At 42.1% G+C, this 15,027-nt stretch overlaps 1 protein-coding gene across 1 annotated transcript in view; it reads right to left on the minus strand.

Annotated features, from left to right (window-relative positions):
- Window positions 1–656: 656 nt before the first annotated feature.
- Window positions 657–15,027, minus strand: part of LOC137332699 (ADP-ribosylation factor-like protein 13B) — a 30,217-nt gene continuing 15,846 nt past the window's right edge. Inside the window, exons 5-9 of the mRNA XM_067996641.1 lie at window positions 13,390–13,592; window positions 10,293–10,413; window positions 7,833–8,094; window positions 4,664–4,777; window positions 657–712 (exon numbers count right to left, since the gene is read on the minus strand). Of these exons, the coding sequence (XP_067852742.1) occupies window positions 657–712; window positions 4,664–4,777; window positions 7,833–8,094; window positions 10,293–10,413; window positions 13,390–13,592 (756 nt within the window). The remainder of the gene's footprint in view (window positions 713–4,663; window positions 4,778–7,832; window positions 8,095–10,292; window positions 10,414–13,389; window positions 13,593–15,027) is intronic.

A 15,027-nucleotide genomic window follows, 5' to 3' on the forward strand; every position in this document is an offset into this window, starting at 1 on the left:
ACACTCATATGTTGGCAGCAATCTCAACTCATGCCTGGGGACAGGATTTTCATGATGTCAGTGGAGTGTGGATTACCTCACATGGCTGCTCCCAGACTGCTTCTGACCATGAAACTCTGGAACAAGGAAAGACTGAGACACACCAGTAGATATGTAGGTACCTCTCTTTATGACATTAAGGATTATATAACAGGTCAATATTTCTTTCCGTATGAACATCTTAAGCAATAAACAAAGGATACAAAATGCAATAGATGAAGAGAAAGAAATGAATGTGGTAACATAAAATGAAAAAGACAGCATAGAGTTATACATAAAGGAAGAAACTGAGCCTGTGGGTCACAATCTGATGTGTGGTGGCATCAGGTCACATGCAACATCTAATGACATCATGAAAAATTAAATTTGTCACGGTTCCTGATTTACTAATTTGCATGATTTGTCAATAATTTCTTGAGATCCTACAGAAAGGATAGCTTAATGCATTGTCTGAAGAGTTTCCATCCCACCTAACCATCTCCAAAGATGGACACAGTTCAAATGGGCTTCAAATGACAGGAACAATTGTCCACATTCTCCAGTGTGAATAGTATCCAGCGAGTGAAGAACCCAGTTCATTGGGATACTCATCCTTGCTGTTTAATTGAACAAATTGCCTAGTTGTTAGCTCGTGGTCTGGTCTTTAATGCAAGGAGTGCTTTTCTATAGAGATCTAAAAGGTATAAAAAGAAAACAAAATGATTAGATGAATCTAAAGTGCCTGATATGGAATCTTGTGTATCCTTCAACAACAACAACTTGCATTTATATAGTGTCTTTAATGTAGTAAAACATCCCAAGGCACTTCACAGGAGTGTCATCAAACACAATTTGATACCGAGACACAAAAGGAGATATTAAGGCAGGTGACCAAAAGCTTGGTCAAAGATGTAGGTTTTACGAAGCGTCTTAAAAGAGTAGAGAGGGGTAGGGATACTAAGAGGTTTGGGAGAGAATCCCAGAGCTTATGGCCTAGGCAGCTGAAGGCACGGCTGCCAATGGTGGAGCAATTAAAATCAGGGATGCGCAAGAGGCTAAACTTGGAGGAGCACAGAGATCTCGAAGGGTTGTAGAACTGGAGGAGGTTACAGAGATGGGAAGGTGCAAGGCCATGGAGGGATTTGAAAAGAAGGATGATATTTTAAAATCGAGTTGTTGCCGGACTGCGTGCCAATGTAGGTCAGCGAGCACAGGGGTGATGGGTGAATGAGATTACTTAAGAACTAATCCTTTGATTAGTTAGCAGTTAAAATTGCAATTTACATAGTGTTTCAGTGTATACTTTTTTTTAAAAAATGATGAATTGCTCCTCTTCTAACGATCTTTTAGCTTCTTCCATAAGTTATATGCAGTTATATTGTTTGAATTGGTGGTAATTGTTTATGTCCACGAGGGTGAGAGTGGGCACCAAATGCGATCATCAAACCCTCTCAGGTCAAGGTCAGCTCTCTCCGCACTTGCGTCAAACAGACGTAAGCCAGGTACATAAAGGTTTAGAAGTAAAGCAAAGCTCCCCCTACTCTGCTGTAACATATCTTAATCAAATCACAGCCCGCTGCAACAGTTTTTCAACACCAGAGACCTTGGAGTTTCTCTGCTGTCTAAAATATTTATACTCAGAGGATTGGTGGTTGCAGTGGGTTACCGAACCATCCTTTCAACTCTGGAACCTAATATTGAATCCATCCCAACAGATAGGAGCTTTGGTGTGTGCAGGGTTACTGGTTACTATAGGCTCTGATAGAAATATAGGTTAGTCCAGGCTTCCCTGATGTCTCAGCTAATATATTTGGAGAGTAGGTAAGCCATGGAGATCAGTTAGGTCCCAGGTGCAACTCTTGGTCTATATTGAGTTAGCTGATGCCAGCTAGTGCTACAATTGGCCTCTGTGTACTTGAGTTAGAGGCTGGGGGGAGGGAAATTGATCAGGATTCCTGCTCATGATCAGTATCACGATCTGAAAAAGCTACATGTTTTTCTTTCCTTTGTGGGGCCAGGAGGGGCAAGAGCTCCTCTGGACCCCACAAAGATAGTTTAAGTGTCCCCTGAGCTGGACTCCTCCCCACTTCCTGAAAGCGAGATCCCCGTGAGACACCCTCAGAACCCGATCCCGCCATCTACCTCATGTTGGCAGGCGGCCTCCGGGCCCCACCATTTTCTGCCCCTTCCTGCCAACTACCTGCTTAAAACGGGCGGGAAGTCGACCAGTGGGATTTAAATGAGGTTCAGCCATTAAAATCATTGTGCCGCAGGTGGGTGGGAAATTAACTCGCCTGCTGGAAACCCGCTGGCAGTTAAAATCCAGGCCACTCTCTTGAAACATTATATTATAGGTTTACTTACAATTTACTTTACCTAAAATAGACTACGTGTGTCAGCAGGGTCTGTCAGTCTGTTTTCTTGATTATCTAATTGATGATGCTGACTATAAACAAAACTAAAATACTTGGATTTATATAACATCTCAAAACATTTCACACAGTGAACTATTTTTGAAATGCAGTGAATCTTGTCATGAAGGCAAAGTACTGTCACGGTTACCAACTGTTTGCAATTGCTGTCAGTTTTCTTTGCAACCAAATAGTACGACCATACCATCATCAACAACAATAACTTGCATTTAACTAGCACCTTTAATGTAGAAAAAAGTCCCGAGGTGCTTCACAGAGCAATAAGGAAAAAATGAATGCAAAGCCAAAGGATTAGGAGGATGACAAAAAGAGGTGGGTTTTAAGAAGAATCTTAAATAAAAAGAGAGAGATGGAGAGGCAGAGATGTTTAGATAGGGAATTCTAGAAATGGGAGCCTAGGAGGCTAAGGGGACACCTGTCAATGGGGCGAAGGGAGGGGGATGCATAAGAGGGTGGAGTCAGAAGAACGGAGAAATGGGGAGGGGTGAGGCCATAGAGGGAATTAAACTCGAAGATGAAAATTTTAATTTTGCGGCATTGGGGGACTGGGAAGCAATGGAGGTCAGCGAGCATAGGATAATGGGTGAGTAGGACTTGGTGTGGGATAGGATACAAGCTAAAGAGTTTTGGATGAGATTAAGTGTATGGAGGATGTGAGTCCGTCCAGGAGAGCATTGGAGTAACTGGGCTAGAAATTGGGCCGTGTTGCGCCCGTTGTTTTGGTGCTACGCGGCCTCCCGAAGTGCCAAGATGGTGTCTTGGATGGGCATGCACCTTGAGGTTGCAAACAGTCTGGTTCAATCAAAGACAGTGGCCAGGGAGCAGGGATAGAATTGAGGGCAAGGGTATGAAGTTTGTGGTGGGGGCCGAAGATGCTTAGCTATAATGTTGCAAGACAGAAAGGTGACTCCTGTTACCCAGCACAGTGATGCCCATGCAGCTCAGCTGGCACTCTGAAACAGTTTCTAAAACAAATCCTTGAATTTCTTCTAAAAAAAAAGTTGTGAGATAAATCACAGCTGCCATGCTGGATATCCACCAATCAGCTCAATGTTTACATTGCTCACTCTGTCTTACTAGATTTATTATCCCTTTAAATAGCTCAGAGCCCTGACTGAAAACCATCTGCATTTTTTCCGTTACTGTTCTTTAAAAAAAATTGATAAAATTTTGTGTTCATTAGGCGAGAGATGTTGAAATACATTTACACTTTTGTCACCCGGTGCCACATCAAACATGTCCAGGTTAGATGTACCACCGGCTGCATGCAGGCGTAGTTCCTATTCTGCCCAATAATATGCCCAAATCCCAACTGCAAGAGCATCTCTGTTGTGCCAATATGACTCCTCTGGGTGAAATTGCTAATTTAATGTTAATTAGGAGCCACTTTATGGTCTGGGCTTGAAAACACTGGGCTGAACCTGCCCAACTCATTTCATGTAGGGCTGCAGCTGCTTTTTGGACTGTCAGTTGGTACACATTACTTCCCATTTCTCTAGCCTTGAGTTTGAGGCTCTGTAATTTCTGATGTATTAGTTCACATTACTGCCCTAAAATCCAGATCTGAGATGTTTATAGTCCTACTAGTCTTTTTTTTCAATTGTCTATTCCAGGAAATCTTTTCTTTCCCTTGTAAGTGTTGGCTGGTAGCACAATGAAACCCCACCAAAGTATCCATCATCCCTGTGCAAATCTAGACTGAGTATCAGCAAGCTATTCAATCATGGACAGCTTCACAGATGAACCTGATCCTCTCTTCACCTAAAGTCCATGCATATTTGTTGTTCAGCAAGAGTCACTAGATGGTGACTAAGAGCAGGAACCATGCCTGAATATTTTCCTCCTTAGTCCAGGGGAGCTAAGGTCAATTACAGCTACGTGACCACTACTTTGCCTGAGATCAGCTAACTCAGGAAAGACTGGAGAATGCACTTGGGGATTTCCTGATTGGTATGGCTCATTTCCACCCTGGGCAGTGCATTTGCCAACTAAGCCATTAGGGAGGGATCAAAGGGGCTCTCAAGTCCCTGTAGACCTAACTAGTATGACTAGAATTCCATCTAAGCCATTAGGGAGGCACTAAAGGAACTCTCAAGTCCCTGCTAACTAGTATGACTAGAGTTCCAACAGACATGCTTGATTCACCTTGTTGTGCTGATATATCAACCATTAAACCAAACTGCTGGAATGTTGAGCTTGTGCTGTGCCCTTACCCAGAGGTGCAGTTAAGTCCACATTTCTGGAAAAATCATCTTCAGAGTCAGCTGAATTGATTTTATTTTTGCTTTTCTTCTTCAGTCTCTTCCTTTTGTTTTTCTTTTCAGAATCTAAACCAGATTTTTTAAAAGAGATGAAATCATTAAAATCATTATGATATTTGACCATTTTTAAAAATCCAAATTGGAACAAACCGCACTATTGTTTAACTTGGCTTTTCAAACACTGTCAGACTACATCATAATAATTGGATCTCATCATCTATTAATTCCAAACAAACCTCAGCGTTCAGGTCCTAAATTAATTTACAATGCATTCCCCTCTCTGGTGTTATCTTGAACCCCTGACACATAACTCAGTGATAGTATAAACAAACCACCTTTGTTATAAATGGGTTATGAATCCCTGGTGGAGCTCCAAGAGTAAATGATGGGATTTGTGTGGATGGACTTTGAATTAGCTGATGCTATTAAACTAGAAGTATTATGATTTATAATGTCTATATAAGTTCTCACTTATTGTGCTGATTCAGACCCACTCCCTACACTGTACTTTGAATAAGGGACAAATGGCAAGCAGGAACCTTGATAAAGAAAAGGAAGTGGTTTTCAAACAAATTTTTACAACATACAGAATTGAGGGTGGTGTAGAAAAGGCTTCAATAAATTTAGAAAGACAACAGCGAATAGGGACAACTTAAAAGTCAATGAGAGTGATCAATAAGAGGTGCATCAGAAATATGCTGCATTTATCTGTTCCCTGCTTCCAGCTCTGCCATTAAATCTATTCAGCAATTTTAATTGACTGGTTATTTTAATGATTTGATTTCAACAACAACTTGCATTTATATAGCGCCTTTAAGGTAGAAAAACGTCCCAAGGCACTTCACAGGAGTGTAATCAGACGAAAATTGACACCGAGCCAAAGAAGGAGCTATGAGGATCGGTGACCAAAAGCTTGGTCAAAGAGGTAGATTTTAAAAAGGGTCTTAAAGGTGGACAGAAAGATGGACATGGAGAGGTTTGGGAGGGAATTCCAGAGCATGGAGCCTAGACGGCTGAAGGCATGGCTGCCAATGGTGGGGCGAAGGGAGTGGGGGATGCACAAGAGGCTAGAGTCGGAGGGATGCAGATTTCTTGGAGGATTGTAGGGCTGGAGGAGGTTACAGAGATATGTAGGAGAAGGCCATCGAGGGATTTTAACATGAGGATGACAATTTTAAAATCAAGGCATTGGTGGACCGGGAGCCAATATAGGTTAGTGAGCACGGGGTGAATGGGATTCGGTGCGGTGTAAAATACGGGCAGCAGAGTTTTGGATGAGCTCAAGTTTACGGAGGGTGGAAGATGGGATGCCTGCCAGGAGAGCATTGGAATAGTCGAGTCTGGAGGTAACAAAAGCATGGATGAGGGTTTCAGCAGCAGATGAGCTGAGACAGGGAAAGAAACAGGCGGTGTTTTTGAGGTGGGAGTAGGCGGTCTTTGTGATGGAGAGGATGTGGGGTCGGAAGGTCAGCTCAGGGTCAAATAGGACACCGACGTTGCAAACAGTCTGGTTCTGCCTGGAACAGTGGCCAGGGAGAGGGATTGAATCAATGGCATGGGAATGGAGTTTGTGGCGGCAGAAGGAAACAATGGCTCCAGTCTTCCCAATGTTTAATTGGAGGAAGTTGCGGCTCATCCAGGACTGGATGTCGGACAAGCAGTCTGACAACACAGAGACATGGGAGGGGTTGAGAGAAGTGGTGGTGAGGCAGAGCTGTGTGTTGTCAGCATACATGTGGAACCTGATGTCACGTCTTCGGATGTTATCGCCGAGGGGCAGTATGTAGATGAGAAATAGTAGGAGGCCAAGGATAGATCCTTAGGGGACTCCGCAGTTAACGGTTTGGGGGCGGAAAGAGAAGCCATTGCAGGAGATACTCTGGCTACGATTGGATAGTTAAGAGTGGAACCAGGCAAGGGCTGTCCAAATCAACTAGACAATGGAGGAGAGGCCTGGGAGGTAGATGGCGTGGTCAACTGTGTCAAAGGCTCAGACAGGTCGAGAAGAATGAGGAGGGATAGTGCACCATGGTCACAGTCACAGTGGATGTCATTGTGACTTTGATTAGGGCCATGTGCTAATTATAAATCTAAGCAAGAAAAATTTAAACTAAAGAAACTGTATTTGGATAAGTTGGTATCCAGGTAGGCAGCCATAACAAACTGACTCATTACTGAGGACACCCTCTGGTGTACAGCAACAATGCAGAGTGGGTTTATATTGTACTGAAGCCTTACAACAAGTCTGTGTATTGAATAAATGTATACGGATTACACCAGGCATGTGCATACCTGACTTAATGCATATGACATATGTCAGTTTGGTCCAGTGGGTAGCACTTTTGTCTCCAAGTCCCCAATATAGGATTTAAGCACATAATATAGTCTGACATTCAAAGCAATACCATGGAGTGCTGCATTTTTCAAGATGTTGAGCTTCAGATGAGGGTTAAAACAAGGCCCCATTTAGGTGAATGTTAAAGGTATAAGCAAATGGAAGTGATCTTCAAATATAATTTTACAACATACAGAATTGAGGGCTATCCAGAAAATGCTTCTATAAATTCAGTGTGCAGAAGCGACTTAGGGTCAAAATGTTAAAGATTCCATGGCACTGTTTAAAGAAGTACAGGGAGTTCTCTTTGTACCCTGGAAAAAAATTCTTCCCAGACACCAACACCAGCAAAAACAGATTAACTGCTCATTCATCTCAATGCTGTCTGTGGGATCTTGCTGTGTGTAAAATGGCTGTCTTTGTATTTGCCTACATAACAGTCATGTTCGAAATGCTACTGAGAGACACAATAAAGTTCTATATAAATACAAGTCTTTCCAATTGATTTATTGCCAACTGATTTCCAACTGATCAAGCTACTGTCCATTCTGGAAAATTCCAAAGGAGCAATCCACTTCCTAGTCACTCCCATTGTATAGAATTTCAATGGACCAAACTTCTTCCAGTTCGATCCAATTTTATAAATTTTATAAAATGTCAATGTAGTGAACCCAGTGCCATTACACAGGATTTCATACAACGGAGAGGATTTGTACGCCTCCTGTTTTATAAAAGGACTTTTTCTCTAGCACTCGGGTGTTCAGCACGCAGGGGATGCTATTATACCTGTGATGGCTTCTGTGTTCTCAGAGCTTGGCATCAGTGTGTTCTTTTCTGCTTGGTGAGAATTGTCCAGCTGAGGGCCACTTCCGTCACCTCTCTCACTCCTCCCTTTGTAGGATACAAGTGTATTATTACCCAATTCTGAGGGGGAATTGCTTCCACTAGACAGCCTTCCGGTTCCTGCCAAACTTAGGTTGCTCCCATCAAACTTGAGTTTCTTCTTTCTCTTCTTAGTCACAAACGCATTCTTGATTCTTTCTTCATTCTGTTACAATAAAAATGGAGAATTATCCAGAAGTATTACTTCACAGTCTCTGTAGCCTCAGCAGTGGGATATAACCCTCTTAGCCTACAGCTGACCTCATGCAATGAATGCATCATCAACGGGACTGGTGAAAATATCACCACCACCTGAAGTAAAAATAAACCCTCACATCAGAAAGGCATAAACATCAATCTTTTAAAATTTTTGGCAAATTTTATATTTTCTCACCTCTTGAGGTCTCCCTGTATCACACAACATAGCCCAGCTCTTGCAATGGATGAGGAGCCTCCTCCTAATCTTCCTCCAATGTCACCCTAACTGCCTGCCAGAAGATGTGCGAGAATGGGATCTTGCTCTACTGATTTTCCTCCCTCCCAAAGGTAAGCACTTGCTTTTCACTCAGCACCTCCTTTCAACAGATTGATGGAAGCACAAGAGCAAAGCTGCAACCTAGTTTGCTAGCATGCAACTATGTCATTTCTGAAAGGAATCCTGATGGTGAATATCATAGAATCATACAGCACAGAAGGAGGCCATTTTTCCCATGATGCCTGTGCTGGCTCTTTGAAGAGCTATCCAATTAGTCCCATTCCCCTGCCCTTTCCCTTTAGCCCTGCAAATTTTTCCTTTTCAAGTATATATCCAAAATTCTCTTTTGCAAGTTACTAATGAATCTGCTTCCACCATCCTTTCATGATGTGGAGATGCCGGTGATGGACTGGGGTTGACAATTGTAAACAATTTTACACAAGTTATAGTCCAACAATTTTATTTGAATTTCACAAGCTTTCGGAGGCTTCCTCCTTCCTCAGGTGAATGTCAAGAAATTCTCGAACCTCTCGCATTTATAAATCACAGAACAATGCCTGGTGATTACAGATAGTACAACCATCCTTTCAGGCAGTGCATTCCAGTAAAAAGTGTAAAAATGTCTCACACTATACAAGTATTAAGTTTACAACAGAATAAGTATTAAGTTTACAACAGAATAAGTGTTAAGTTTGCAATAAAACATAAGCTTTCATTAACGCTGAGATATATTGCAAATTTAACCTTTGGAAATAAGTATTGATTCCTGCCACTGGTTTCTGGAAATAGACATTCACCCATCTCTAAGAATACCTGGGAAATAAATTATGATAAGGCTGTTATATATAGGACATTCAAGTCTTGGAGATGCTATAGAAAATAGCCAGACAGGCTGATCCTGACCATCAGAGGACAGAGTTCCAAGGAAAGACTGAAGAAACCTGGGTTTTTCAGCTTTGAAAGGAGGTGACTGAGATGTGACATTATAGAAGATAGCAGATGGTATAAAAATATAAATAGGTATCATAGTGGGTACAGCACAGGATGAGGCCATTCAGCCTATCGTGCTTGTGCCGGCTCTTTGGAAGAGCTATTTAATTTGTCCCATTCCCCTGCTCTTTCCCCATAGCCCTGCATTTTTTTTCCCTTCAAGTAATTATCCAATTCCCTTTTGAAAGTTACTATTGAATCTGCTTCCACCACCCTTTCAAGCAGTACATTCCAGATCAGTACAACTCGCTGCATAAAAAAATGTTTCCTCATGTCGCCTCTGGCTCTTTTGCTGATCACCTTAAATCTGTGTCCTCTGGTTACTGACCCTTCTGCCACTGGAAACAGTTTCTCCTTATTTACTCTGTCAAATATGGAACACTATTCCAAAACCATGACAGTAGAATAAGGAGGTATAGGTTCAAACTGGTTAAAGGCAGATTTAGGAAGTTCTGCTTCACACAGAGCAATCAATAGGTGGAATCGACTTCTGGGTAAGGCAATGAAGGTGAAAACCTTGGTATCATTTGAAACAGTTGGATGCTGTGAAGGAGCGACTGTAGGATCTATCTGGATGGAAGAGCTAAGATGGACCATGAGGTTTTCCTCATCTGTATCTATCTTGAGATTTTGTGAACAGAATACAAAAATTTTCAGTGGTATTTGTGAGTCACCTCATTACTCATCTTACCATCAACTACTCTTGCACAAAACTCCTTTGTGCACCATTTTAATGCCCTAATTAACTATTTAACATCAACTGGTTAACTATTGCATTAAAATGATACACAAAGGAATTTTACATGAACATAACGTTAACATATTAATCAATGTGCTACGTGAGAAAACAAAACCCCACAAGGCAGCACTAAGCTGATAATCTCCCTTTAGCTTCATACCTGAGTATTGATGACATTATTTATACGCTTAAAAGTGTTGATCTTTGTGTGAGGTGTGGCTTCAAGGTCTTTCAGATGTTGTATCTTTTGCTTCTCCAATCCAACTCTGATCTGTCTTTTCCTGTGAAATAAAGGAGTCTGACAGTGTCTTACTGGATATTCTGCAGAATGTTCCTCAAAGCCAGGAGCAGAACCCAAGCTGACAAGTATCCCGAATTAGACACCATATTATTTTCTTACACAAACTGTCTATGCACAATTAAATGACTGCCCCAGGATAAAGTCATGTGATGGGTTTATCATTTGAGCCTCCTCTTCTTTTCTCTTCCACACCAACCAGCACATGAGACAAACCATTTTTTCCATGGCTCTTACATCTAGTAGATCGTGCTATGGTTTGTTTCGTAATGAAGACTCTATTTTTATGTGGACAGGTTGTTAGCCTGACTTACAAACCTCTACTAGGAGGATCGGTCAGATATGATTGGGGGGGGGCGGGGGTCGCTACTCTACTCCCATCAGACACAAGTATCCCACTCAATATCAACCCAAGATTCTCGAGGGCAATTAGGGATGGGCAATAAATGCCGGCCTCGCCAGCGACGCCCACATCCCGTGAACGAATAAAAAATTAAAAAATAAAAAATTTAGCGACTGGAGCTCTCATCTATGCTCGCTGGGGCTGTCATTGAATACGTGGCAAAATACAGCCCCTTCCTATATCCATTCTATGCAAAAGAAACTTATTTCTTCACTTTTCCTCCCCAATTTTCTCTCCTCTTTTGAATGTAGCAACTGACATTCAGTATGATCCCAAGGGTTCCAGTATCCCTCCAGTACCTCAAGTGGCCTACTTTGTGTGTGAACCTGGAAAATGAGTGTTATTGGGCTATCCCTCCATAATGTCATCTCAACTGAACACTTTCCTCACTAAAAATAGCAATCCAGAGCAGAAAAACTGTCTTATTTTACACCTTCCTAGCCTAGGGACACTGAGGTCAACCCTTTTATATACACCTCCTAGTGGCAGCTTACTGAATAGAATCATAGAATCATAGAAGTTTACAACATGGAAACAGGCCCTTCGGCCCAACATGTCCATGTCGCCCAGTTTATACCACTAAGCATCTTTTTGGGGCCAAGGAGCCGATTGCGCATCTGGGGAAAAGGCATGATACAAGATCAGGAAATGGGGAGGAGAAAAAAAGTCACCCTCAATTCCTGGAACGCATACTTTTGAGTCACGTGAAGTCAATATGTACAGATATATTTTTGCTAACAATATCTCATTATCCAAGGTTTTACTGCACTGCATAGGAGTGACATCCCTGGAAAAGCTAATTCAAGACAATAGTCAGATTATTCTCATTATTGGTCATAAATACAATATGGGGCAAAATAAAATTTGTTATTCATCCAAATAAGGTATTTATTGAGCCTTTAGGCAATCCTTTACCCATTTTCTTGACTGCACCTCAGTGACATGGAAACCTGCTTATAGAGTGCTGACCACTAGATGGGGTAGTCTAACCACTCTGTCCAGGAAGAGCAGCGTGGAACAGAATCCACACCTTGTTGACTTTTCCCAGCGGTAATTATCTTAAAAGAGTAGGACAGTTAAAGAGCTGATACAACACCCAGTACCTACTCCTCCCCAGTTTGTGTTTATTCATTAATAGCAACTTTTGCACAGAAACCGTTGCTCTCCCCCTCAAACCTGCCGTTATCACTTTGCTCCTCAAAATGCCCACCCTCAATCTTTCCACTCTTTCCAATTATTGCCCCCCCTCTAATCCTGTTTTACTCTCTAAGGTCCTTGAACATATAATCATTACCACTCCTCAAATCCCTTTCGTCAGCCTTCCACCCACAGCACCAGACTGTCCTGGTCGTAGTCATCGAGATCCACGATTACTGTGACCAAGACGTGCTATCTCTTTTTGTCCTCCTCACCCTCTCCATGATGTAGGACATGGTTGACCAAATCCATCATCCACTAGCACCTCCCTCCGTGGTCCACCTCTGTGAAACTATCCTTGCTTGGTTCCACTTGTACCTATCCCAACATAGGCAACATATTTCTAGAAATGGCTTCACTTTCTGCCCCCATGAGGTCACCTTGGGAGTACCTCAAGGTTCCATGTTTGACCCACTCCTTTTTCTCATCTATATGTTTATCTGTAGACACGGTTGCAGCTTCCACAGGTATTCTGATGACACCCAGCCATCCCTCTTTGCTACCACTCTGGATTCCATAGCACCATCACTGTGCTGTCAAATTGCTGAACCATCATTAAGTGATGGATCAGCTAGAACTTTCTCCAACTTTTGCTCTAACATCAATAGCAGAGCCTTCAGCCATCCTGGTACTACCCTCAGGAACTCCCTCCCTGAACCTCTTTGCCTTTCTCCCCACCTTCAAAAGCCTCCTCCAAACCTATTTCTATCACCACCAATGTTTCCAATCACCACCCTTAATCCTTATATTACTGCGTGCTATCCATTTCCCTTCTGTGAAACGTCTTGCGATGTTAAAGGTGCTATGCAAATGCAAGTTATTGTTGTGTGTGGGGAGAGAGACTCTGCGCAGAGTTGGTGGGAATATACAGTCTTGATGGCTTTTTCTCAAATAGAAAGAAAAAACTTGCTTTTATATTTCATGACCTCAGGATGTCCCAAAGCGCTTTACAGCCAATAAATGAAATGTAGACACTGTTGTAATGTGGGAAATGCAGCAGTCATTTTGTGCACAGCAAGGTCCCACAAACAGCAATGAAATAAATTACCAGATCATTTGTTTTTTTTTTAAGTGCTGGTTGAGGGATATATATGTCAGGACACCAGGAGAACTCCCGGCTCTTCTTTGAATAGTGCCGTGAGATCTTCTATATCCATCTGAGGGGGCACACGGGACCTCGGTTTAATGTCTCATCTGAAAGACGGCACCTCCAACAGTACAGCACTCACTCAATACTGCACTAAAGTGCCAGCCTAGATTATATGCTCAAGTCCCTGGAGTGGGGATTAAACCCACAACCTTCTGACTCAGAGGTGAGAGAGCTACCAAGTGAGCCAAGGTTGACACAAATATTTTTACCTTTCTCCTTGTATCCTACGTATTGGCTGTGCTCCTTCTGGTCTTTCCTGTTCTTTGCTCTTTCGTGCTAAGGTATCATGGAGCACTCGTGTGCACAGATCGGTGTAGTCCTTGGCGATAGCTTGCAGGAGCCACCGCAGCCCCTTCAGAATGGTCTTGTCTAGTTTCTTTTCAGCGTAGTCCAAAGTAACTGAGCACGGTTCCTTAAAAAAAAAGTACATCCACTGAGAATTCATATAATTATGGTTTGGCACAGTATTTTGGGGTTGGGGGAGAGCTCACCATCAAACACCAAGCTGTTGCATGTTCTACTCTATAAACAGGCCATACCCATAATTGAAAGGAGCTTCCTGTATGTTAAGTTGTATCTTTTGTATGCAAAAATTACTTCCTATCCTTTGTCTTTATAATTTGTTTTAAATTATGCCTTACAGTTCCTCGGCCCCATGCATCATTCACTGTTGGGGTGGATAGCTTTTTCCTGGTACTCTGCCAATGCCTCGCTGAACAAGAATGGCCTGGGGTGGCATTCCTCTTCTTGGTCTCCCTGAACATCTTTCTCCCAGATGACACAACAGATGAAAAACACATGAGATGTCCCGTTCACGGCCTAGTGCCTTCAAACACAGATGCCACCAGAACATCCTGTATGTTTGAAACTCAGCTGCAGTCTTATCAAGGATACTAGTTTTGCTTCCTCTGGCATGTGCCTGTAATGAGAAGAATGTGAACCAAATCCAATCCTGGTGAGCAGCTGGATACACAAGGGTTACAGGGAAAGAAGGCAAGCAAATCATGAGTTGTCCCAGAAGTCGTATAGCCAACAAATCATGTCAGTGCAAACGTAGGTATGTACACTGTAAATAATTCATTTCATGTATTCTCTGAGGATTTATTTTTCTGCCTTGGTGATTGGATTTGTACATTGCTAACATCGGGCTAGCTGGAGTGTCATTTTAAAATTAAAGATTTATTATATCGACATTGGAAGAGATCCTTATTTAAGAATAACTTATGAAGTTCACTGTAACCTTGAGGTTCTTTTTCATTAGTGGTTTTGTTACTTGAATTCCCAGTTTTCTAATATGTATAGAGGAAATAAGATGATAGATACATTGACTAACCTGATAAATGAAAAACAATAACACATGGTTCCTGAACATGTATTCAGTTCATTCTACATCTTAGGCAATACAGACAATAAGAGTTGGATGCATTTTGTAATCTTAAATGGGAACTAAATCAGTGTGGATACTATGACGAGGTTCTCTGATGAGATGCTATGAAACATTTTTGGGGGAGTGTAAAAATATAAAACAGCACACAATGCATTACTAATTACAACAATCTAGCCCAAGTCATATGATAACATGCTGTAAGGCTAAATGTTCTCTGGTCACTGTGCCTGACTAGATCTGAACCCACCTGGATTGGTAGGTTTAGGTCATTCATATGGTCCTGATGTGCCCCCACTACAGGCCAACCCCTTGGCATGGCCTAACGCCTGGAAATAGGGAAGGAAAGTCCACTGTAGCAGCAGAAATGGCCACCAAAAACAGCAGCAAGTGTGGCTCAATGTCTCTGTAAGAAAAGGGGGACTTTCTTTGAATCCTATATGTTTGCTGCTTGCCTGTCTCC

This window comes from Heptranchias perlo, chromosome 15 (assembly GCF_035084215.1).
Source record: "Heptranchias perlo isolate sHepPer1 chromosome 15, sHepPer1.hap1, whole genome shotgun sequence".
Lineage (NCBI taxonomy): Eukaryota > Metazoa > Chordata > Chondrichthyes > Hexanchiformes > Hexanchidae > Heptranchias > Heptranchias perlo.